We start from the raw sequence: 25,797 nt of genomic DNA on the forward strand, positions 1-25,797 counted from the left end.
TGGGAAGACAGGAGTACGACTGGCTGGCTTCCCGCTGGATCCGAGCAGTAACCGGATTCACTGCTTAGACACAACTGCACTTCTCAGAAAGCAAAGGCAGAAGGGAGGTAAAAATAAAGGAAAAAGGCCCATATGAAATGAAGAGCACCCACTCAGGGAGCATCTTCAAGAGTAACAATAAAAACCAACACAGTTTCATAAAATGAGCAGGCTTTGGAAATGGGCATCTCTGCTTTCCACCAAATTATACAATGGCCAAGTGTAAGCAGTACAGATTTTAGAAAAGACTAGCTAAAGCTTTTCATTATGCATCCCCATCTTGCCATTACCTTCCTTCCCCTCCACCCTCTTCATACTTGAGAACTCCCACACCAGTGAGGCTTGGCTCTCTCAGTATTTCTACCCCAAGATCCCTGACTATTAAAATGCTAAGCAGGGGCCGGCACAGTGGTGCAAGCAGTTAAGTGCGCATGCTCCACTTCGGCGGTCCAGGGTTCGCTGGTTCGGATCCTGGGCGCGCACCGACGCACCGCTTGTTAAGCCATGCTGCGGCGGCGTCCCATACAAAGTAGAGGAAGATGGGCACGGATGTTAGCCCAGGGCCAATCTTCCTCAGCAAAAAAAGAGGAGGATTGGCAGATGTTAGCTCAGGGCTGATCTTCCTTACAAAAAAAAAACCAAAAACAAAAACGCTAAGCAAATGCCACCTGGGTGATGATCTAGACCCTTCCCCTATGCTATTCTACCACTGGCACACATTTTGGAATGGGAAAGGTGGACAGAAATGGAAGTCATTAAGGCCTTTACATCACAAACGCTTAGGATTCGTATCTGATCTGATTGCTGGATGAACGCTCTACTGTGAATGCTATTTGCATGGATCAACGTTGTTAGCAAAAAGAATTCGGGCTCTTGGCTGAGTGACAAGAGCGTGCAAAAAGCAAGGGGAGAGGGGACCATCCCCACCGTCCCTCTGCCCCACCACCACAGCGTGCCCCATCTGTTTGGCTCTCAGCATCCCATGCCATGGTTCATGCTCTTTTACCCTCTCATGGTGGGGACTCTGCTTGCCACCGCTGTCAGCATCAAGATCCCTGTACGTCTGTTGGCAACAAAGTAGAAACTTAAGCTCCATTCAAATATTCTACTTGGACCTACTAAGTGACAGTGCCAGAAATTCAGTTCATTTCAACACATATCCCCTGCTCCCTACTAATCTCCACCCCAAGTAACCACAATCTCATCTACATAAAATTCATGACCCAAGGACAACTTTTTGCACAGCCATTCTGCCCACCTGGCCTCCAATGAGGTCAGCTACACAGATAAAGAACGAACTATGGGGGCCAGCCCGGCAGTGCAAGCGGTTAAGGGCGCACGCTCCGCTGCGTTGGCCCAGGATTCGCGGGTTTGGATCCTGGGTGAGCACCGACACACTGCTTGTCAAGTCATGCTGTGGCAGCGTCCCATATAAAGTAGAGGAAGATGGGCATGGATGTTAGCCCAGAGCCAGTCTTCCTCAGCAAAAAAAAAAAAGAGGAGGATTGGCAGATGTTAGCTCAGGGCCGATCTTCCTCACACACACACAAAAAAAATTAAAAAAAAAAGAATGAACTATGGTTAGTAAAAAAGTGGAGCAAACAGACTTCTTTCACATGGTGGCACAAGATCAGAGGCACTAAATGGAAGGTTTAAAAGGAGAGGCAGGTTAGAAGGGTGAAGGTTTCCACAACAAGACATTAGAGAGGAAAGGTAGGGGGATGGAAACTGGCTGGAATAAATGACCATTACACCAGTCCAGAGGAAACTCCAGTGTGGGGAGTGGTCCCTGAATGGGAACAAGGGACCATAGCATAATTTATTAAAGGGAGAAGTGGACAAAGACTGGAAGCATTTTCAGTAAACAGACAGGAACACGTACATGAGAGGGATGGGAATCTGTACGACAGGCACGTGGCTGCCCCAGGTGACCTGGGGAAACCATTAACATGGCAATCATGGAAACAAGGGAGGCTACTGATTCCCCTCTGGATAACTGAGGATTTACTTTACAGCCCTGCACTGGTGGAGAAACTGATCTAGAGCTTCCGTTGTGGCTCCTCCTATCCAGAGCCCATGAGCACCATGTTTCATCAGGCAGGATGAGGCCAGAGCTCAGGCTCCAGTGACACCACCCAGAGTCAATTCCTGGCTCCATCACTTACTGTGTGACCTTGTATGAATCACTTGGCCTCCCTACCCTATGCCTCAGTCTCTTCATCTGTACAATTGAGATGATAACAGAACCTGTCTTGTAGGGTTATGGTGGGAACTGATGAGATAACATCTGAAAAGAACTTAGAATACTGCCTGGATCATAGCAAATGCTCCCAAGTGTTAGTTCTTATGGAGAGATGAGTCACTAAACCTACAACAGCTCAGTTCTCAGACCGAGGGACACAGGCTGGGCCTTTAAAAATCAGACACGTCGCTGGCAGTCACCTTTTAAATAGACCACCTTAGTTGAGAACATGTCTTTCCATAGATCCTGCCTTTAAAATTAGTATTTTATTTTATAGGGACATACTACAGAGGTCAACAAAGCCACGCTATAAGCACACTTGGCGTGTGTTTGCCGCAAACGTACGCTCACTGTCCTCAGTGACCACGTCTGTCGTTAACTCCTCTATAAAGCAGTTTTCGAATGATCTGCCCACACTGTGAGTGGGACAGATGGGAAGGGCAGGTGCTCGTTGGCAGAAGTTGCATAAGCAAGAGGCAGAGCTCTCAAAATCAAAAGGAACCAAACTCATATAGTGAGGCCCTACAGAAAGCATCTAAAAGTTCATCTTAATTTTATCTCCTTGGGCAGCAAGACAAAAACGCTGCTTTAAATGGGGTTACACAGACATGTGTTGTGCTCCAGGGCCTCTGGACCCTGTGCCTGTGACAAATACAGTTGAAATTCTAGTGGTGACTGTAGAGCTGTACTCCTCTGCTGTGGGACGAGACTAAACAGGGTTTGAATGTATTATGCACTATCCTGAAGTCCCTTGTGGAATTGCTCATTTGTAGCAAGAAAGGTTGCTTCTGCTACAGATGGTTTCTACAAATGGTCTTTCTGTATTTTAACAGTTATCACCGAAAAGAGGGAATCTTGATTTGGTCTCTGCTCTAGCCACCTACACAGGCAGGCAGGAAGACACACAGACAGGACAATGGAGCATGCAGAGAAGATCACCTGCTGGCCGCACCGCGCCTGATAGGGAAGTGGAGTAGGGGGAGGAGAAAGTGCGATCACTTTTTTGGGGCACGTCCGAGAACGCTCCTTTTCCCGTCGCTTTTACACCGACAGACACAAACAGAGAGAACACTGGTGAAACAGTGGCCACGTTTAGGCTGGTTCTGGAAGGACCAAAGGGCATTTGCCAAAAGCATCCCAGAGGCCCCCTTCCTTGCCCCTCCGCCCTCACTGCATGTCACATGGGAGGTGGCTTGTCACAGTCTTCTGCTGGCCTCCAGGCCAGACTCGCACTCTTTGTTGGTGTAGAGCACATAGGTCATCTCTGCAGCTGGTCTTGGGGTCAGAACATGAGCGTAGCACTTTCTAAATGCCAGGGATCAAGGGTATATTCTTCTTTGCTGGTTTTATCAGGGAAGTCATGGGGGAGAAGGAATGGGCTTGGCTATAAACAGAGAAGAAGGGCACCTAGGCCATCGTCACGAGGTAGCCTGGATATGGCCTCCACAGGCCCAGTCACCTGCACATCCACAGCAGCAGAGCAGCTCCTCCTCAGGGCCCACCTTGGACAACATCCTGCCCTGGCTTCCCTCTCCTTAGTCCCCTCACTCACACTCAAAAGGTTCTGGAAAACTACCAAGGAAATACAAGGAAGAATAGGAAACAGGATCTAAAAATTAAAGATCTTTTACTAACTGAGCACTATACACAGGTCCATGGCCCATTTCCCTACTTTGCCCTCTTTTTATTGCCCATGTTGCATTGTATTCCTTCCTTGTGAAGCTGTCTACGATTTAGAGAGCCCTTCAGTACTTAAGAAAAAATCACACGCTCCTCGGTCAGAGGAGCCCTCAATTCCCTCATGCCCAGAACGACTGTGTGGGCAGCACACAGCAAAGCCTGGGCAGGAGAAGAAGCTATGGAAGTCGTGAGGGCCAGGGGGAACAGTGTTACTGTTTGTTCTGACCTCACATGACAATCTACTTCCAAACCAAGGCTGGTTAATGTGCAGAGTCTGCCCACAAGATGCATTTCTGAGATCAAAAGACAAAAGGGTGGGGAGAGAAGAGCCAAAGTGTTTACGCAGGAAGGAAAAAAAGAGAAGTCCCTGGCAAGCAGAGCTGTTGTTCATTTCCCCTCTTCCATCCTGTGACCTGAGTTAAAGCTGGTCCTTGCGCCAACTCACCCATCACTGCTGTGCCTGCCACACCCTCCTGCCTCAATCTGAATCACTTCAAGAGAAACACAAAGTGCGTCTTAATTATAAGGTGCTGCCCATCAGCCCCCGCCCCACTGCTGGGGGCTACCAGTCAGGGCGAGTCAGAAGCAGAGGGCCCCAGTGCACCACTGGAGTACCATCCCTGATTTAGTGTTGAGAAAAAATTAGATGTGAATATAATACATTTCATGTGGATATAAGAACTGTGAGTTACAGTTCTTTCACAGCCAAGTAAATTTATAATTCCCAACTCCACACAACACGAGGCACACAGGATCTCACAGGAAGCTCACTTCTTGTGGTTTTCACCTACCCACCCAGCTCCTCTTTCCACCTGCACTCTCTGTGCCCATCCCACAAAGCCCAGGCTTGACGTGAATGGCTCTGCTCTGCTGCCTGCACAGCCTCACAGTGCCCTACTTCCCTGACTGGGATCACAAATCACCCAGAGGACGAGCTAGCTGTCTGTCTCCAGGCAGCAGCCACACAAGGCGAGAGGCTACCAGATGCTTCGCCAACAGGAGAAACGCAGCACAAACACCGGGCTCCTGACACCCCTTCAGTACAGCTCCATCAGGTGGTGAGCCGGCATGCCGATCTTCACTAGGACAGAGGCCTCCACCGCACCAGGCTCCTGGGGTCACACTTCCTGCCCCAAGACTTCCCAGCAAGCCCACCCAAGCTGCTCCAGGCACGTGCCGTTTAGAGTCAGCTGTTCACCTGTCCGCGTGTATTACACCTGATGCACCTTCTCCTGTGCTCCTCCTACCTCAGGCAACCATTGCAACACTGAGAATCTAGAGTTTGTGGAATCTAGTTTCGAGTTCACTTTCCCCTTCAGCAGATCCTCAACTAAAGATTACCTTTCAAAATCATACCTTCCACCTAGACTTCAAGGCAAAGGGTAAGAAAATAAAATGGAAGTGAATCCCTGAGGCTCTCCTCTGTTTCAGAAGACCCCCCGCCCCGAGCACAGGGAAGGAGGTGGCTCGGCTTCTGCCGAGTGTGGACGCTGCTCCTGAGCTTCCACCTCAGCCTCGCGGGCCCTGCCTTTAACGAGGCACGTTATTAAAAGAAAGGTTAGAAAGAAACATTTTGCCCAGAATATAATTCAAATAAAACCCAACTTGCCACTCCCCAGAGTCTCCCAGCCATAGCTGTCACTCTACAGCACAAGAGGAAGCAGAGGGTCCACTCAGGACCACGCACAGTCTTAGCCTACGTGATTCCGAAGCACGAGGCAGAGAGCCCAGGCATGCTCACTGGGGCTGGACCTGCTCAACTGTGACACGGGAGAAAGCACTGTGGAGGCCGCGAATCCCTCTGATGGATTTCCTGTTAGCCACCAGGGGCCATTCCCCTCTCTCTCTGTCCTATTCTGTACTGCTTAGGAGAAACAGCTTTCCAGGAGGTCCTGCAAATTTTTCAGTGAAAATTTCCAGAGAGTATTTTAAATGTAGACAAAACACCAGGGAAATGCCCATGATCATCCCTGTGCAGGGTTTGAAACAAAAATAATAGGTCCAGACTATTTCTTGGATAACATTTTCCTATTTAACATGAAAGGCTCCATTGCCCCAATTCTCAGGCTCGACAATTTCAAGATTCTCCCTCCAATGGTCATGAGGACAGATGTCAGCAAAAAGTCAACTTGGAACAAAGGTTCTAAAACCCCCAAGGCTAAGGTGCCTGAACAACTTACCACATAGCTTCAGCTCGTTTCAAAACCAAATTAACAGCCCACTATTTTAACTGGTTTCTCAAATCCCAAGGAATTAAACAAAGCATGCAATACAATCAGTACTGTCTATTAAACTTTTCTGCAGGGTCACTTCTCAAACGAGCAGAGACTTCTGCCCTTGTGAACTAGGACTCTAAAGAGGAGGCCCCAACCCTGGCTGGCTCAGAAGGAGGAGGGGTGGGAAAGCCCAGGGAGGCAGCATCAATTCTGGCCCCTGGGCAGTTCCTTTACCTGTTTCCACTGGGGGGTGGGAGCAGAGCGACCCTGCTCAGGTAGGCAGCAGGACGGCTGGCTGACCCCACGCTCTTGTGTCGGCTGTGACACATAGGCCAAGGGTTGGGGCAGGACATGGAGACAAAACAAAATAAAATACATTAAGGTAGGAGAAGGCACAAAAAAAGTATTCAGGGGGCGGGGGGGACAGAATTAATTCTTAGAAAGTTATACCTATAAAGGAAATGAAACACCCTACCCCAACCAAAAACAAATGCTAAAGAAAAAAAAGAAAACAGAAGCTGTAATTCTCATTATCCTTTCCCCCAGTTCAATGCTCTGAACCTAAACTACTAATTCTGGTTTGTAAAACTAATCTTTCCACTCAAAATAAGGAAAGCAACCTTCTTTCAGGGGCACACTTCCTCTAAGGGAGAGCATGCCAGCCTACCTGGGGGGGACTATCAGAGCTGCCAGGCCACCTTAAATGTTTACCAACAAATAGTGTCATCCTTTCTGTGAGCTACGGCACAAAATGACTGAAGTGTAAAGACCAATAGCCAACGAGCAGACGTGAGAAGAAGTTAATTACAGCCAGACTGCAAGCACAGTCAGTCCGACCCCTGGGTGCACAGGAACAATGGCTGATGCGCATGGAGAAGAAGACAAAGAATGAAGAGAATGAGCTCCCTCTCCTCCGGGCGCTCTCTCAGGTCACCAGGGAGTTTGATAAGAGACTTCAGTGTGAATCTCAAAATCCTGGCAGTCCTCCTCTAAGAAGTCTCAGTGACTGTCAGACAGCAGGGGAGAGACGAGGCCTAACAGAGACATCGCAAGTCCAGAGCTCCTGTCTACACTCCCAGGCACGACTTCTGGGAACCAAGTTAGGACTCATGAGGAGCCTTTAACACGTTCATACCCACGACCTGGTTTGAGAACAGCCCAGGAAAATCATCTGGAATACACAGAAGCAGCTTCTTCACCAGAGTGTTGACCCCTGTACTTTATCACGGAAGAGAGAAACAACTTAACACCCAGCACTAGAGGCAGAGTTCAGAGAGCATGGTGCACACACATTTTGGAAGACGCCTGTAAAGAGGCTGGAACATGGAACTATGCTCAAAGTTACATGAAGAAAGCAGAATAGAAAAGTGTACGTGAAGAATGACCTCGACTATGAAAATGAGAATGCACTAAAAAAAGACAAGAAAGAAATATTAACAGGATGATGGGTGCCTTAATGACCTGTTATTACACTTTTCAGCATTTTCCTCAATTAGCATGAACTTCTTTTATAATTTAAACATGGATGTACGTATGTGAACATGTACATCTGTACAGAGAAATAGACGTATGTTTTTAAAATCCCTCTGCTGATTTTTGTCACAGACACCTCGGACCTGAATGGTGAGGATGAAGCAGTCCTGAAAGCCTATGAAACACTCTTCTCTGCCATAGCGAGACGAGGGCAAGATCAGACAGCAGTCTCGACCGCAAGAGAGGTTGGGTCTGTGACATACTCAGTCTCACTCGACTGGAAAAATCCCTCCTTCCTATGCGGCCAGACCAAGTGTGGATAGGTGAGGTGTGGAACGGGGTTTACCTGTCTCCTCACGCCAGTGGATTGTGGGGGTGCATTCTCTTCAAATTTGGCCAGCAGCTGGGTTGCCATGTACTTCACTTTGTTCTGGTTGCCAAGGGCCACGTCCATCCTCCTGTCTGTCAGAGTGCTCACCAGGGTGGGCCTTCCTCCTCGGTGACCCCCGGGTGCTTCCTCCTGATGAACATCGACCACCCAAGAACCAGCTTCTGTTAGAGGAGCCCCCCAAATGCCCTTCCCTCAAAGAAATGCCACCAGTGTCCGACACAGCAGTGGCATTTCTGCTTTAGGTTGAGCTTCACAGCTCTCTTCCAGGTTCTAATCTTGAGATGGGGTCAGCAAGACTCCCGTGTGCAAGGCAGTCTCAAGAGGTGCCGCACTTTACTGGTATTGTCATACCCAGGAAAGCCACTGTCCTTTGCCAAATGTGTGATTCCAAAGAGACAGGAAAGCCCAGTGCACTTGTGTGTATGTTTGCTTGGATGCTCTCCAAAAACTTAAACAAAGACAAAAGCCCACAGAAAAAGCATCTGTGCACAAAAATTCTTATAAAAGATGAATATGAAAAGATCTAACAATACCAATTTGGAAATTAAAGATTTCAGCCAAAAAGAGCAATTCAGTATAATTATTCTACAAACCCCAGATAATTCTCACCTCTTCCGATTGACTGGTCTTTCTTCTCTTTCCAGCACCATCCAAGTCCTTTTCCTTTTTATCCTACACCAAGAGAGGAAGGAAACTGCATTATCCTAGACCCTATACCTTGTCATCAGGTTTGCAGCTGGTAAAAAAAACCCTCTTACATTTACCTTGGGAGAACGCTTCCGAGAGATGGTCTGCCCAAGTTTGCTTAGGAAGGAGATGGGGGACTTGGTGCTGGCTATCAGGACTGCTTTCTCCTCAGCATTCAGGGCCAAGGCGTCTGTGAACAGAAAGCAATGTTGGGGAGAGCCCTGGATGGGCCTCACAGTCCTGACCAGAACTGTCCTCCTGGCAGAGGGCTCCCAGAACCCAGAGAGCTCTGCAGGTCCATCAGCTCTGACAGAGGCACGAGGAACGCAGCAGGAAACTCCACAAGGGAAATGCACGCTTAGGTCTGGACGCTGAGCCTTCTCTTCTCCATCCACAAAAACAAAACTAACTCTTTTTCCCAACTCACTTCAGTCACAAAAACCTCCAATTTTGCTTTTCAAATTTGGAATTCTGCCTATGATTGTGAGTTACAGGAGAGTGCTGAAGCCTCACCTTTGGGAGAAAAATTTCAGGGCAGAGAGAGAACGAAGGGTGGGTATGTAGCTCAGGGTCACTGGTTTTGGTGGTACGCAGACACCATGCACTTGGCTGCACACAAGGGGGGCTCTCCCTGAATGGGTCTATCGACATTAAAGCTGTGGACTTCTGCTGTAATAACTACATATTTAATCAGAAAAAGCCACAGACATCTACAGAGTATGGGCTGGAAGATACCAGAGAACCACAAACTCTGTGGGTTCCAATGTTTTATTAGTGATAATAGTAATTTTAAAAATAATAATTGAAACATATTGCTAACATTTATTGCTTCCATTTGCCATTCTTCTTAGCAAATCACAATCTAATTGTATATATAATCCCCATTTTACAGATGGGGAAACTGAGGCACAGGGAAATTTAGTAACTTGCCTAAGGTGGCACAGGTGGACACACTGGGACCCAGGTCAGGTACCATGGTCAACACTCTTAAGCATTATCCTATACTTACTCCAAGGGACAATAAATGAAAACAGGAATATTTTTTTGTAGCACTCTGAAAGACTGAGGCAGCAGGCTGAGGGCCAAGAAAAGATTTTTGGAAAACACTAAAAGGTAGGAGAAGAAAGAGATCAGAGAAGGAACAGTTACAGAAGAAAGAGAATAAGGCAAGTATACAGAATAGGGTCACAGAAGCCAAGAAGGGAGAATTTAAAAAAAAAAAAGACATCATTTCACAGTGCTGAACAATGCAGAAAAGTCAAGTGTAGGAGCGATGAGCAACGAGAAAAGACATGGATTTGGTGATTCTTCAGGACTGTGGAGAACAGTTTTGGCAGAGCAGTAAACACAGAAGCTGGGCTGCAAAGTATTTCCAAGTTTAGGCAGCAAGGAAGGAGAGCTACCAGCATGAACCGCTTTTCAAAAAGGCTGGTTCTGAGACAAAGGGTATGACAAAGTGGTATAGTCAAGGAAAAAATTTGGACAGGAATGATTTTTGCATACTCATAGATTTAGTGAGAAAGATTTGGGAAGGAATGAGTGGTTAAGAAAACACTAGTAGAGAAGGGAAAAATAATAGGGCAAAGTCCCAGGGACTTATCTTGATAGCCGACCAGCAAAATCACAGGGTAAGTGCAGGTTTGCTTTTGGCGGTACTGATGAAGGACACAGGTAAAGGAGAGAAAGAAAATCCAGGCAGCGGAGAGGAAACAGAGGACTTGCGCAGCAGTGCTGCCGGCCCTTACCACTGGAGGGGAGCGAGTCCTTGAACATCTCATAGAACTGAGTCAGGTACATCACCATGGACAGCTTGTCGGGCTCTCCCACCGAGGCCATTTCTTTGCCTGTCATGATGGGAGAAATGCCCAGTTCCTTCTCAGCAATATCAAAGGCCAGTTGGTTATTCTTCTCCACATTTTGCTCATCCAAAGAATCAAAATCTCTGAGAAACAGGACAAGGAAAACATGTTAAGATGACTTGCTTGTCCCCACACCAGAAGACACAACATCATAGAGTCATCATCATTGGTCTTTCAGCTACAATCCAGGGTGCAGTGCCTCACTGAGATCTGAGAGCACACCTGTTTACCTCCTCTCTTAGTCTCCTTCCTTTTACTACAGAAATACAAACCATCCTCAAGGAGAAGAAAGATTAAAGATCTACCCATAAAGGAAAAACAAGAAAAGCTGAAAAACTACCCTCATTTCTCCAATAGGATAAACTGCTTACTAAAATGTAAGCTCAAGAACAGAAACTACCTTTAACATGTATTCTCTCGCACCTGTGTGTGACTGCACGCATGAAACTAATGTTCAATAATGATAAAAATCCTACTTGGATCAGACCGCTTCTAAGGCCTGGGCCCATCACACACTGTGTCCTTTGGACCTGACAAGCTGTTGATGCCCTGAATCAGCTCTGATAAATCTTACTCAGACTTCTACTTGAAGGGAAATTCCAAAAACTTCTTCAAAAGATTTTTCCATTGCTAAATTTCCTGAGTTTTCCCAAGTACTCAGATTAATAAACATTTCCCAGTGGGTTTCAAGCTTCTTGCTACTCAGTCAAGACTGATAGCATTCTTCTCTAGGTGATTTCAGATTAACCGGGCAGGCCTTATTTTGTGTTAACCTACTGACTCACAGCAGTTTTTCATTTTTTTAAATTCCTTTTCTCTGTAGATTATTAAGCCTATTAAACCATGGAGGCCTCATCCTGAGTGAAGTCATTGTAGTCTAAACAGTGCCACGTTACCTACTCACTGCTTTGTGTTCTGTTACAAGAAAATCCCCTAGACCTTCTCCAGGCAGCCTTTGGTGGGATCTACCAGGAATGTGTCCCCTCAACTCACACTCACCCCGCCCCCCCTCGCCTTCCCTTTGGAATAGAACTGATTCACCTGGCCCTTCCTCTAGAGCACTTCCGTGCCTGTTGATCACAATCTTTCTCAAGCTGCTGCTCCCCTACCCCCACATCTTTTTGGTGGGGGTGATAAGCCCTTCTTTCACCTATCTTTTGCCACCCTCTGCACGAGCTAAGGAACAGGAGCACCAGAGGTCACTTACCTTTATCCAAGCAAATCAGAAGTTCCCATTCCTAAACCACACTATGCAAAGCTGTTTTTACCAGCTCTTGCCTCATTAACTTATAATCTAATATAAACAGGAACTGTGTCTTTGAGGATTCCTTAAGCAACCATTAAAACAAAAAACACACATAAAATTGGGCCCTTAAGTGGACCTAACGATAAAAGGATAGGCAGCCAAAATAATTCAACACACTCTGCCTCTGTTTCTGCATCTTCCTGTTTGGCGCCCACGGTAACAAAAGCCTACGGGGGCAATCTGAGTGCACTGGTCACCACAGTTGACCTGGGGTCACCGTACTGTACTGATTCTGCATTTAGGTGAGTAAAGAATGGTCAGAAGAGATGTTACTGGTGTAGATGGGTAAGGTAACCTGAGTTTCGGGGGCTTGACAGAGGATGTTTGCAAAAAGTGCAGTCCTTTACCAAAGAGAGAATTCCAGTGAGCCACTGGAAATCGGGTGAGGATTCACTGTTTTCTTTTTTGTTGGTAGTGACATGTTTGCCTTTAGCCAGCCAAATGTTCCAGCCAGCTTTTCCTCAGGACCAACAGCATTTTTGAGAGCTGGCTGAAGTGAAGAGTTCAACCTGGGGCCAATTAACTGTGTTTTCCTTTGTGTGAAGTTAACAGGGCCAGGTGGGTGTTAAAACCAGTTTCTGATGTTCCTTTTTTTTTTTTTTTGGTGAGGAAGATGAGCCCTGAGCTAACATCTATTGCCAATCCTCCTCTTTTTGCTGAGGAAGACCAGCCCTGAGCTAACATCTACTGCCAATCCTCCTCCTTTTTTCCCCCTGTTCTCCCCAAAGCCCCAGTAGGTAGTTGTACGTCATAGTTGCACATCCCTCTAGTTGCTGTATGTGGGACACCGCCTCAGCATGGCCGGACAAGCGGTGCATCGGTGCACACCTGGATCTGAACCCGGGCCACTAGTAGCGGAACATGCGCACTTAACCGCTACGCCACGGGGCCAGCCCCTCTGACGTTCTGAGTGCTGTGGTTTTAGAAACTCAGCTAGTCATTCCTGGGCTGAACTACATCATGCTTGACATCAAGAGTTTGAAACAGAACTAAAACAAAATTAATGACTGCCTTCTAGAGAAAGCATCTTACTATGTATCTCATTCTAGGAAAAAGTACAAAATTTGGCTACTTGATAGCAGGGTACTCTGAGATCCTTCAGGAATATACAACGAAACACAAAGTCTGGTCACAACTTACATCAGATCGGGGCGGTATCTATGGATAATCGCACACAGGGCCAGGCCACTTTTCCAAGACATGGTGAGATCTGTCACATTTACCCCTGGGTAGCCATCTGTCTGCCTTTGGCACCAACCCAGCAGTTTGCTTGAACGAGCTACGGACTCTAAAACAAAAAAAGTATTGTTGGAAGTGTGGTCACTGAGTAGCATTGAGGATCCTCTTTGTAGTATACACATCCAGTTTAAAAAATTACTGAAGGTAGGGATAAAATAGTCATCACTGGTTTTCAAAAGTAAGAGGCTACGTAACTGGTATCCTGATAGTGGAATTTTAGGTAGACAAAAAACTATCAATTTACCCAGACTCCAAGGTCACGTCCATCCCCCTGACAGATGGGTAAGTCACAACTGGGTGATCTGGACCTGCTCCTGCTGAAGCCCAGTGTCCCTGCAGCGCTCTGGACACTGATTGAGATGGGAGCGTGCCATCTACTGAGGCTGTCATCCCCACCTGCAGTGGTCCTAAGATTCCCCTGGAGAAGCTTCTGGGGAAGCTCCTTCCCTTGAAAGTAACATTAGGAGGATTAGAGTAGAAAAGGTTCCACCCTTTCTAAGGTACCAAGCAATGTGCCAAGTGAAGAAGCTCTATACAATTACACTGGCCAGGCCAAGGACCCCAGACCAGATAAATATCTCAGGCCAGGCTTGGCACTCCGTATTATAAATGATCACAACTTGAAAAACTGAATATGTAAGCACATACACTTGGATGTTTTCCAGTTCATTCATATGTCTTCTAAAACATGAAGAGCCTTTATGCAAATCCGTTTTTCTTAATGGCATCAGAAGAGCTCTGATATGGAGCATTCAGAAGAATCTGTGAACTCATATTGTGACCAAGAAAGTCTGTTCCCTTACCTTAGGCAGCTGAATATATTTAACCTTGTACTAAGTCATTTAGTGATTTGTGAACATAAGATAAGAACTGCATATCATAAAAATCCTGTTTCATTTAAGTCTTTCAGTGAAAATGCATACTGAAACTACACAGAGAACCACTTCTGGTGTCAACAATGTAAATCTCTTGGCTTCAGAAATTAACTTGATTCAGATGTCTCTAAGTCTATATATTCATTGATGCAATATGTATTGGGCAACTTCAATATTCCAAGCTCTAAGATAATAGTGAACAAAGATATATTCTCTGCTTTCAAGAAGACATCCCAGTGGAGAAAGACGAAAATGTTTCCAACTGCCTGTTGGTCATCATATCCATCTTGATATCCCAATAGCATGCCAAACTCAAAATGCCCACAACAGAACTCAAACTTTCTTACCCTCCCATTTCCTTGTTCAGACTGATGGCAGCACGGTTCACAACTGATCTTCTGACGCACAGTACAACCAAACTGCCACTGCCTATTGATTCTGGCTCCTTAATATTCTCTCTCTCTCATAATTAATAATGGCAATGACAAAATGGCTGCCATTTTTGACCACCCACTATATGCCAGGCATTGCAGTAAAGCTCTCTACCTGTTACAGAATCCTTATGACCATAATGTGAGGTGAGTATTTGTTACCCCCATTTCATTGACAAGGAAACCGAAGTTCAGAGATGCTAAATAACCTGTTCAAGCCCACACACTTCACAAATGGCAAAGCTTTGACTGGGACCCAGCTGCACCTGGCCCCAAAGTCAGAGTTCATCTATGCACCAGTGCCTTCTCCCTTCTCCATCCTCAGCATCAGTACCAGATCCAGGCTTTACCACTTTTAGCTTGACTATTGTAACATATTTCTAACTAGTCCCACTGCCTTTGGCATTCCCCTTCTCCATACTATCTTACATGTAGCTGACCAGGTATACTCACGTCACTCTCCTTTTAAAAAAATCTTCAGGGGCCATTTAATGAACACAAAATATGGAATGGCCTTTATTTCCATCACTGTATCCCAGCAATGTTGTAGTACTCAGCTAAAATGCCACTGCTTCTTCCATAAAGCCTTCCCCCAAAACCTTAGTTGGTGTTGTGTGTGCTCATTCTCCCTCTCTCTCTCAAGAGCTCTGTATCTGATTTCTCTCTATACCCACATTACATCTTAGACCGAGATTTCTCAACCTCCACGTTCCCGCTATTTTTGGCTGGATAATTCTTTGTTGTGGGAGCTGACTTGTGCATACAGGAGGTTTGGCAGCATCCCTGGATGCCAGTAGCCAACTCCCATGATGACAATCAAAAATGTCTCCAGACACCACCAAATGTCCCCTGGGAGGCAAAATCACTTCTGGTTGAGAACCACTGCCTTACACAGTACTGTGCACACTGACGAGTAAGTACAGAGTTCTCGGAACAGGGTACCTGTATTTCAAAAGGCCATTATCAGAACTCACCATTGCGAGTCAACTTCGGGGTAGTTCGGGAATTCACCAGGTTCTCCATTTCCAGATGAATAACTTTTGTTTCTCCAGTATCATACAAATGGCGTACCTGGCAGAAAGACAAAAAGTCCCAAAGAAGGAAAATCAAATACCAAGTAACAAATTCCCACCTGACAGCAGAATGACTGAGAGGAAAGACTGGGATAGCAGGTTGGGCAGTTTAAAAAGAAGTGATGATGATGACCTTTAAATCCTTTCTGGAATGCAGTGGGGCTACATATAAACAAATACATTTTAACTGTAAGAAGTTGTGCTAAAAATTAGCTACTCAGCCAGGGAGTCCCTCTGATAGTCTCTGTTGGATCATCAATGCTGCCCATTAACAGCAGGTTTCACGGATGCCGTATGGACCACACACAAATACAGAGGCCTTAAGGTGTAAACTTCAGGTAGAAAGTGAACAACAAATTACACTAGAACACAGGCAAATAAGTCGAATGAGCTGCTTTCTGAAAATTGTTGGGCTCTTTGGGATTTATAGAATGTCATTCTCAGTGTACTAATAAGGCTTCAGACATTCTGAGAAACAGTTCAGTAATACAAAAAATGGACCAATGATGTCTTCCACTTGTAGAGAGTGTCTGACCTTTCAAATTTTCTTTCAAGTGAACAATCTCATTTGCCCTCACGATCATCCCGTGAGTAGCAGGAATTATCATCTCCACTTAGAGATGAAGACACTGCAGTTCAGAGAAAGTGAAACGACCTGTCCAAGTCACAAGTGAGTGGTGGGATAATGCCAGCAGAAGTCATAGTTCCTGACCAGTGAACAAGTGCTGTTTCCCCTACAACCTGCAATCTGAATTAGGAGGCCTGCGATAAAGTCTGGAATCCATCATCTCCGTCACGTTTGATCTTCTGGCAAGTCATTCAATAACTGTCTGCCTTAGCTGCTCATTCCGCTGATGGAAAATAACATCTACTTTAGGCAATTCAGAAAGCATCTACTTGGATTATGAAGGAAGTGTTGTGAACATGTTTCGTATTAATAGACACATTTCAATACTTCAGAGGTCTGGCCAGTCCTGAAAATGGGCCCAGATGTAGATGAGTGAGTAGAAGGTTCTTACCTGGCTTGGCCGGAGAAAGTTGACATTAATATTGGGATATCTGGTGACAGGGTCTATGCTGTATTGGCTGAAGTTTTTACTCACATTCTCAGGGGTGGTCTGGGGCAGCAGCCTATAAACGCTTTCCCTGCAACAACACACAACACACTCAGAGCGATGAGCACCACAGACAGCTCCTCCCTCTGACAACACTGCCACTGTTTACAGTCCCCAATCATCTGAGGGATACAACAGATCCTCATCCTTGACTGGGCTCCTCCAACCTTACATCAGCCCTGTATCCCACAGGCACTGGACTGGTTCAGAGCTGAGAAGAGCAAATACACTGCTGGGGGCAGCGATAAAAAGCCAGATTCTACTTTAAAGAGCAATGAATTTCTGTTTTGTTTTTTCAAGTATGCCAATATTTAATTTTTAAGAAAATCACAGATGAAAAAAGAACTTGCCACCAAATTTACCCAGAGTACCTTAAGTAACAGACTTAAAATGACACCAACCATCAATTTCATCCAGGAAATCTTACTTCTCTAATTCTTCTGGTTAAGGCATTTGTTCCTTATCAGCAAGCAAATCCTATAAGTCTTACCTCATTTGCAATATTCGGCTTCAAACTATCTGACATTTGGGAGTTTGAGAAACATTACAAGCAGTTTGGTGTTTTCCTTTGAATTCAGTCTCGTTTAATTTCCTCTCTGATATCAGTAAGTCCCCCCACCACACTGATTCCCTCCGTGTACGTGTTTCTAGTTTACAGACAGAGGACGTAAAGTACTATTTTCTGTATTTGGTCATGTAACTGTCACAGAGGATCAGATGCCGTCCTTCAATGGTACAAAGATCCAGCTACCGTGTGCCAGTAACAAGGTTAACTTGGAGAGGGATAAGAGAAGAGCACCTAGATTAGGTGATCTTTAACTTTCTATGATTTTATGAATAAATATCTTGCCTTTCCTTTCTTAAATATGAAAACATCTTCAATTAAGAAAGGGAGAGGGTGGGCCGGCCCTGTGGCTTGGTGGTTAAGTGCACGCGCTGCGATGCTGGCGGCCCGGGTTCGGATCCCGGGTGCACATCGAGGCACCGCTTCTCCGTTCATCCTGAGGCCGAGTCCCACATACAGCAACTAGAAGGATGTGCAGCTACGACACACAACTATCCACTGGGGCTTTGGGGGGAAAAATAAAATAAATTAAAAAAAAAAAAAAAAAAAAAAAAAAAAAAAGAAAGGGAGAGGGCCGGCCCCATGGCTTAGCGGTTAAGTGCGTGCGCTTCGCTGCTGGCGGCCCGGGTTCGGATCCCGGGCGCACACCGACACACCGCTTCTCCGGCCATGCTGAGGCCGCGTCCCACATACAGCAACTAGAAGGATGTGCAGCTATGACATACAACTATCTACTGGGGCTTTGGGGGAAAAAATAAATAAATAAAATTATAAAAAAAAAAAAAAAAAAGAAAGGGAGAGAGAGAAGGAAGAAAGAATGTGTACTCTGCCTGAAGAGCCAACCACCTGTCACTCCCAGGTTTCTCACAGAGGGCCCCCTGCTAGTTTCCATTACCTCTCTGCTAGGACTTCCAAGGGGCTTGTTCCTAGAGACCAACTTCGTACCATCCAGGCAGAGTCCATAGCAGCTAGAAAGCCCCGAGCTATTCCTGTTCCCATTGGCCAAAAAGGCTATGAAGGAGACAAAAAACAAAGAAGTAAAACAAATAACCTTTGAGAATAGTTTTTGGCAACTGTTCAGATGCTGGACTTTTCTACTTCACAAACTGGCAGAGGGGCAAGTCACAAAAGTTGCAGAATTTCCATACACCCTGGGTTTCCCATGGCCTGCAGTCCTCCCCTACTTCCTGGTGTAACTCCTGCAGGGAGCCCACTGCGCTACGCAACGCTGCAGAGACTCACTCCACAAGCTGGGACACCCAGATTGGTTCCTAATTATTATCGCCTCTGCTCTAAGGTGCTGACATCCTTAATACTCACCTCTAGGAGGCTGTCCCCAACCAGAGCCACTAATAATTGGTGTCCATTCTGCTCGCGCACCAAGGCAGCGTTCTCGGAGGCGTACATACAAGTGAAGTCAAACATGGCCACGTCGGGCTGCCCATAGTGATTGATGGCAAAATCCAGAGACGGCAGCTGCTGCTGGGTGGAGAAGTCCGCTGCCTCCCTGGCATAGCTCAGCAGAGCCTCTTGGTCGACATTCTCCCGGGAAAGCAAGAGCTCTGTGTCGGCGTAGTCCTGTCTCCAGAGAGAGAAAAGGCTCCATGGCAAAGCCTAGGCAAGGACGTCCCAGCCCGGCCAGCCAGAGCCATACTACATGCGTCAAACAGAACCTAGTTCCACAGCCTTTCCCTTCTCCCTAAAGTGACTTCATATCCCAAATAAGTCTTTTACACAAATTAAAAAGAAAAGGAGTAGGGGCCGGCCCCGTGGCTTAGCGGTTAAGTGCGCATGCTCCGCTACTGGCGGCCCGGGTTCAGATGCTGGGCGCGCACCGACGCACCACTTCTCCGGCCATGCTGAGGCCGCGTCCCACGTACAGCAACTAGAAGGATGTGCAGCTATGACATACAACTATCTACTGGGGCTTTGGGGAAGAAAACAAATAAATAAAATTAAAAAAAAAAGAAGAAAGAAAGAAAAGGAGCAAGGCTGTTTCTAAAGCATAGGCTTTGCTGCCTAAAAACACAGCCCTGGCTTTCCCAGCTACTTGGAGCAAGTCACTATTGTGACCCTGCCCAACCCCCTCATGGAGCTGTTCTGAATACCAAATAAAACTATTTATGTGATGGTACTTTGTAAACTGAAAAAGCATTTTGCAGTTTATATTATTATCAGCAATCATTATCTTCTGGGTAGCAAATAGCTTTTGGCAACCGGGACCACATGACGCACTCAACTTTGCATAACTCATCAAACGCAAACGAAGAACCCAAAAGCTTCAGTGCCAAAAAGATGTGGAGGGAGGAGCAATAGCAGTCCAGCGGCTGGGAAGAAATATACTGAAGATGGAAGAAAGGTTTTCAGAATCACACATAAGATTCTGAAAGGCTCCACAGAAACCCACCAGCTAAGAAAAACTCATGAGAGAAAAGGGCTTTCCACATAAGGACTGGACGACAACTTTTCTGTTTGGAGGTTCCTGGCCACTGAGCCAAGTCTACTCTCCCAAAGTAGGGCCTCAGGTTTCCAAGTGCCCCAATGACACTTTCAGCCACCACTACAAGATGTTAAAAGCCAAAACACAAACACTCGAGTTGGTCCTGGAAACAGTGTTTGTTCAACGTTGAACAAGTGGCCACAAGGGGTTTAGTATTTAGCAGTACACACAGAAGGCATGGTCCCTGCCCTCTAAAAATATCAATAAAAAGGAAAAGTAAATCAGGTCTTGGCACTCTAGATTGCTCTTACATAATTTCAACTGATAACCAGAGTTCTGCCTAAAATGATAGATTCAAGTCCTAACTTAGTCCCAAGGCTACCGACGGGCTCCTTGGCTATTTCTCAGTGATAAAGCATCCAAGCAAATACACCTGGCTGGTGCTCTTGGCAGAATGGGCTGTACAGACTGCTTTGTTTCTCCTGATACATAAAGGACCACTATGCCAAGAAACAGACACAGGGTTCACGGGTGGGAAGGAGACTGTGCTACAGGCACGTGCTCATCAGCTCACCCCAACACTGCTCTTAGATAGAACCGTGTAATTCAGACTGAAGTGATGTGATTCATTATCATCCTGCAAAGATCAAGGACACCCTGAACTCTAGCTGTGAGTCTGTGGTAAGAACTGTACAAGCTTGAATCAGCACATCTGGTGCCTCTTCCAGCCATCTCATCACACAGGGACAGTAATTCTCACATTCAGACCAAGGAGACCAAAAAAGACTTAAAGAAACTCTCCTCAAGGAACCATCCACCCTGTGGTTCTCTGATTTCATATTCAGATCATCATCTCTGGGAACATCACACAATGAGTCACCTGGTAAAAATGCTCAGCTGGACCTGGCTCAGGATGGACAATAAGCCCTTATTGTTAGGTCATAAAGAGGCCTAAATATGCCCTATCCAGTCAGTGTTCCCTGGACCTCTGAGAGCCATATCTGCAGTAAATCCAGAACCATTCTCAGGAGCCCATAAACACGAGTTATTGCCTCTGGATAAAACTCCCTTCCCTCTATCACCTCTTCCCAAAAGACAACCTAGTAAATACTAACCAATAATTGGTCGTATATAGAGTTCACTATAACCACAAACCAAATCACCTAAAATTAAACTGAATATTTATGCAGGAAATGATATCTTAGATTTGCTTCGGAAGAATCCAATGGCGGGAGTGAGAAGTGGGCTGGGGCACCACTGAAACAATACTAGCCATGTGCTGATAACTGTCAAAGCTAGATAATGGGCACATGGGGTTCATTAGACAATTCTCTCTACTTTTGTTTACATGTGAAAATTTCCATGATAAAAGATTTTTTAAAAGCTAACGTAAAAAACATCAGAGGAGTACATGTTCCCAGGAGTGAGTTAGGTACTTATTTCCATTTCCTTGCAGAAAACTCATCAGACAATAAAATTCTTTCTCTTGGTGATCACATTAACCCGTACAACATAAAACCCATCACTCACATGCAGTATCACCCCTTTGTCCAGTAAACTCTGCTTTTTGGCTGTCATAACAAAATAGTGCGTGTCATCTTTGTAGTAGACGATGTTCTCCAAATCGATACCTGCAACCAGAGAACAAATGCATGCAAACACGGGTTTGCTGAGATGAAGATACATTAGGGTAGCATAAAGATTGTCCATGGGTCCACCGAGACCAGGGCTGTAAAACTCCAGAGAGGAAAAGAGAAAACAAAAAAGATGCCTGAGTCCAGACTCTCATTGCCTGCACATCCCGTTCATGACAAGAAGGGAGCTGTGTTTACCCTCACACTGCTCTCTAATTCACTGGACACCCTAAGTTATCCTAAAGACAATGATCAATAGCAAGCAGAAATATAAGGATGGGAAGAAAAAGAAAAGTTAACCTCTAGTAAGAGCGTTTGGGTTAGTTCTCAGGTTAAACCTCTTTGACAGTCATCAAGGCAACTGGGGGAATCTCATAGACTCTTAAGGACAGGACAGACAACTAAATGCCTGGAAACAGGGAGTGCACTACTGACTTTTTAATTCAATTAATCTAAAAACACAGAGGTAATGGAAAGAAATCATGTTCTAGAAAACAGAGAATGTACTGTACATTTTTGTACAGCAAAATATCTAAGTTAATCTATTCAAAAGCTATCATACAACAATCTCATTCCTATCTAGCACGTGGCTTACTTCAAGACCAAACTGGAACTCGGAAAGAAGACTACATACTCAATGCCTAAAGCTAGGTTCTCAACAAACCAGAGAACTCCCAACCAACCACTTCCGTCACCAAGCACCATCACTGAGAGCCATGGCACATGGGAAGGGGTCGGAGAAGAGTTGGTAGAAGGCAAAAAAAAACACTTAAACAGGTAAGTAAAAACCAAACCCAGAGCAGCCCAGGCACAGTGATGAGGATGAAGAGCCCTGGAGTAGGAGATAAGTGATATGGAAGGCATTATGCTAAGAACAAAGTATGGGAGTGAAGAGGAACACAGTGCAAACAACACAACAATAACCCCAATGACCACCCACCCACCAAACTCTCCAGAGAACAATCACAAGTGGTTATTTAAATTTCTATCCTTATTGCTTTGGAGGCATCTATACCAACCTGTGGCTTCCCTCAGTTCCTGGAAAAATTTTTGGTTGAAAATAAAAGCCACACCACTGATCTCTTCCACTTTGGCTTCTGCTGTTGTATTTCTGTTAATAAAATTTGCTGTAATGGCAATGGCCAGTTTGCCACGAAATTCTTTCCGACGAAATCCTGGAAGGAAAGAAATTTTCAGAGGTAGTAATAGCTGGCTAGGGAAGAAGGAAGATCATTTCAAACAGGAGCGGTGTTGATGAAGGCATTAGGGAATGTGGGGAGTGGGAATCAATGGGAGAATCTGGGGGCAGCTCTTCTCTATCTGAAAATAAGGTGTTTACCTACCAAAGAATGTAACAATCCAGCAAAGAAGTCCAGGTCTCCCACACACTAATAAACAATTTGAAATCTGACCAGAATATTACTCAGTACTAGGGATTCCATTAAAAAAAAAAAAAGGGAAGCCACCTGCTTATTAAACTTAGATTTAATCCTGCAGTGCCGACAGCTCAAAGTACAGCTTGCCTCCTAGTACCCTAACAAGACTGCCCTATAAGAAGTGACCCAAGAACCAGCTGGCTAAGGGAAGGCTGGGGCCTGTCCTTCAATTAGAATAGGTAGCACAGATATGCAGATTCTTAGGAGTGTGGACTCTGATGACACAAACTCACACGCCAGGGTTGGAAGAGAGTCACCCTTCACTCTGCTATGAACCAGGCAAAGGAGCATTGACCAATACCTTCCAAGGTGTTCCTACGGCCATCCCCTCCGATGATCACTTCAAATTCGTATTCTGATACAGGATGAGTTTTGGGGTGCACCAGTGCCCGCCAACCTATCCCTGTAGACCAAAGCCAAAATACAGGTCATTACCCAGACCTTATTCATACCAGTAAGACATCTCTAGATATCCTGGTAGGCAGACTGCACACAATCCCAAGCCAGAAACACTAGGTGTGACAGCGCGGGGTACAAACCCACAGAAAGAAGGAAGCCTGGAAGAGGCCCACAAAGCAAGGTTCCCACATACTACTGTCCATAAAGAATACTGCCGGCGCTGCAGTGCTGCCATGTCTAATACCATGTCAAAGGCCTCCTCATTAAGCCAAAAGTTCCTCAGAAGATACAGGCTGTACAAATGGAGGAGCTCCTTGAACTAGTTCTGAAAACAACCTGCAAATTCCTACAGTTTTCTCCTTTGATCTCATCTTTTCTCACCAATTCAATGCCCTTTTATCCCTCCTTCATCTGTCCAATCCAACTCACGTTCATTTTCTTGGTCCTCAGGAGGCTGTACAAGTCCTTGGAATTCCACATTGACATGGATTTCAATGCCTAGGATCAAGGCTACTTTCAAAAGTATTAGTTGAAGCTGACGGATACCTGGGTAAACAACAAGATCACACAAGTCAGGGCACACTGAAAAGAGAGTACTCGTCAGCAGTCACTGCTCAGGTTCCCACCTGTCCACCTATGCAGTTTATTCAGATTCTCAAAGCCTCCTGTAGCAGGAGACATTTTCCAAGCCGTGCTCCATAGCTTCTCTCTTTCTTTTTTTAAGGGCAAATATGACTCAGCACAAGAGATGTTCTGGAGACACACAAGGCCACCCCACCTCTAGATGTTCACAACAACTGAAAGCTCTGAGACAATATGAGACTGTGGCCAACAGGAGACTCTCCTTTCCATCCCCCCCGATTCAGTCAGAGCCACAATTATTTAGCAGAATCTACAATCCTGATAGGACATGGTACTTACTATAGACGGCAGAAGATGCGCACCCATGGGTGTGCTTTCTTGTTTGACACAAAGGGGCTATACTACTTCCTGAGATTCCCACAGCATCTCTCTTTCATCCTATTACCTCACTGATTTTTACACACACTCATAAGGTTAGAAGGGGACACCTCAATCCAACCTTAATCTCTTACCATTCCCCTTCCCACCACTGGTCTACAGCTGCAGAAACCAAGGCTCAAAATGATTGAAAATCTTGCTCATTATCATAGTGAGACGTATTTATTTATTCGATGTCCAGTGAGTACCTACCAGGTGCCAGAAATGGCACTGGTATACTGAGCAGCAGCCCCAGGTATACTGAGATAAAAATCTGCCCCTGATGTAGGACCCTCTCAGCTCCGAGACAAACCCTGCCCTACAAATCCACTGAATTAATGACCCTTGGTCCTCGCTTAAGACCAATCTTAGCTGCAGCCTGTGACTAATCTGCTTGGAGTACATGCCAATCCTCCTGTAAGTCATCTCAGTCATTTTCCCTAGCTTACCGCAACCACCACCCTCTGAGTCACACTCCCACAGACTCATTAAATTCCATGGTAGCACACATTTTCTATTTGCAGACAACAGAGTTGCAAGATGCTTTACACATTACAGCCTGACAGATGGGCAGAATGCTTCCTCTGCCAGTGGAATGTGGCAGCTGTTGGCCAGTGTGTGGTAAATTGGCACAACTGCTTCAAACAGCAAAAGCTTCAGTTGTTGAATGTATCTACAGGACACATCTGGAGGAGCTCAGAACAAAAGTTTCCTTGATAACCTTCTCTGGAATCATTAATGATGATCAATAAACAAGACTTCAACTTCATAATGTAGATACTGTCTCTTCTGAATCGCTTTTCAGATAGGTCACTTAACAGTCATGAAAACAACCACTGGCTGCACTAACTTCTATTTACTCTACAGGATCTCAGAGAAGCATAGGCCCAAGCTGAGCTTACAGATGACAAGGGTGTAGCCAGAGCTATCCAGGCTGTAGACCTCCTGAGAATCACCTAATCAAAGCAATCCCATTATTGACTTGCCATTCACGACCAAACTAGGAGTCTGCTTCTTCTACAACTGTCGTTTCCCCAGGACTGTCCCCACAGCATTTCTTCTTACATTAGTAGAGCATTTATCCTATCACACTATAGAGAGCCACATGACTTGTGCTTCTTCCACTGGACTATGAACCACCAGAGGGTTCAAGACCCAAACTGGTCCTCTGTTTCTTAGCCTGGCCCCAAGGCCTGTCCCACCACTGCAAGTGCTCATTAAGAGTTCAAGACTTAACTGAGAAATCCTTAAGCTAAACTCATGTCATAGGAGATACCCTTGTAGTTAAGAGTGCTAAGTTGCAGAACCAATGCATGGCAGATATTTTGACTCCAAGCAGAGTATGTTTTCTATACAATAAATACTAATGATATCAGAACAAATTGGGCTGTTGACTATGAGTTCCACAGATAATCTGCTTGTCTCCTTCTACTGAACTAGTGGGTAGGGGGTAGGGGTGGGATCTTACAGAACTGGCTTTACTTACTGATATGGTCGATGGCTCCAGCACAGAACTTGCCATAGAACTTCTTGGCACCCAGACTTCGCAGATCATGTATGGTGAATGGCCAGAGATGCAAGACATTGTTGCGGGAGAAGGCATCTCGTTTCTCAATAACGACCACCTTAGCTCCCAACAAGGATAAGTCAATGGCTGTGCGGAGACCACAGGGGCCAGCTCCAATGATGAGACACTGA

General features: G+C 45.6%; 1 protein-coding gene across 11 annotated transcripts in view; it reads right to left on the minus strand.

Annotated features, from left to right (window-relative positions):
* The window catches only part of MICAL3 (microtubule associated monooxygenase, calponin and LIM domain containing 3), a 227,867-nt gene that overhangs the window by 97,121 nt on the left and 104,949 nt on the right, over positions 1-25,797 (minus strand). For 9 of the 11 annotated variants that reach the window (XR_015555019.1, XR_015555018.1, XM_087443001.1 and 6 more), the window contains 15 exons: positions 25,586-25,793; positions 23,530-23,646; positions 23,003-23,104; positions 22,285-22,440; positions 21,162-21,262; positions 18,512-18,769; positions 18,087-18,202; positions 16,531-16,657; positions 15,413-15,509; positions 13,034-13,181; positions 10,474-10,670; positions 8,806-8,918; positions 8,651-8,713; positions 7,997-8,170; positions 6,412-6,495 (listed from right to left, as the gene is read on the minus strand). Coding sequence is in view for 9 of the 11 variants with exons in the window: in XM_087443001.1 (XP_087299127.1) it covers positions 6,412-6,495; positions 7,997-8,170; positions 8,651-8,713; positions 8,806-8,918; positions 10,474-10,670; positions 13,034-13,181; positions 15,413-15,509; positions 16,531-16,657; positions 18,087-18,202; positions 18,512-18,769; positions 21,162-21,262; positions 22,285-22,440; positions 23,003-23,104; positions 23,530-23,646; positions 25,586-25,793 (2,061 nt within the window). In the remaining 2 variants the exon portion in view is untranslated. Of the gene's footprint in view, positions 1-1,045; positions 1,103-3,220; positions 3,320-6,411; positions 6,496-7,996; positions 8,171-8,650; positions 8,714-8,805; positions 8,919-10,473; positions 10,671-13,033; positions 13,182-15,412; positions 15,510-16,530; positions 16,658-18,086; positions 18,203-18,511; positions 18,770-21,161; positions 21,263-22,284; positions 22,441-23,002; positions 23,105-23,529; positions 23,647-25,585; positions 25,794-25,797 lie in introns of all 11 variants that reach the window. The other 2 variants (XM_014793914.2, XM_087443003.1) reach the window with 2 other exon arrangements.

Source organism: Ceratotherium simum, chromosome 17, assembly GCF_057802395.1.
Source record: "Ceratotherium simum simum isolate JZ-2026a chromosome 17, ASM5780239v1, whole genome shotgun sequence".
Lineage (NCBI taxonomy): Eukaryota > Metazoa > Chordata > Mammalia > Perissodactyla > Rhinocerotidae > Ceratotherium > Ceratotherium simum.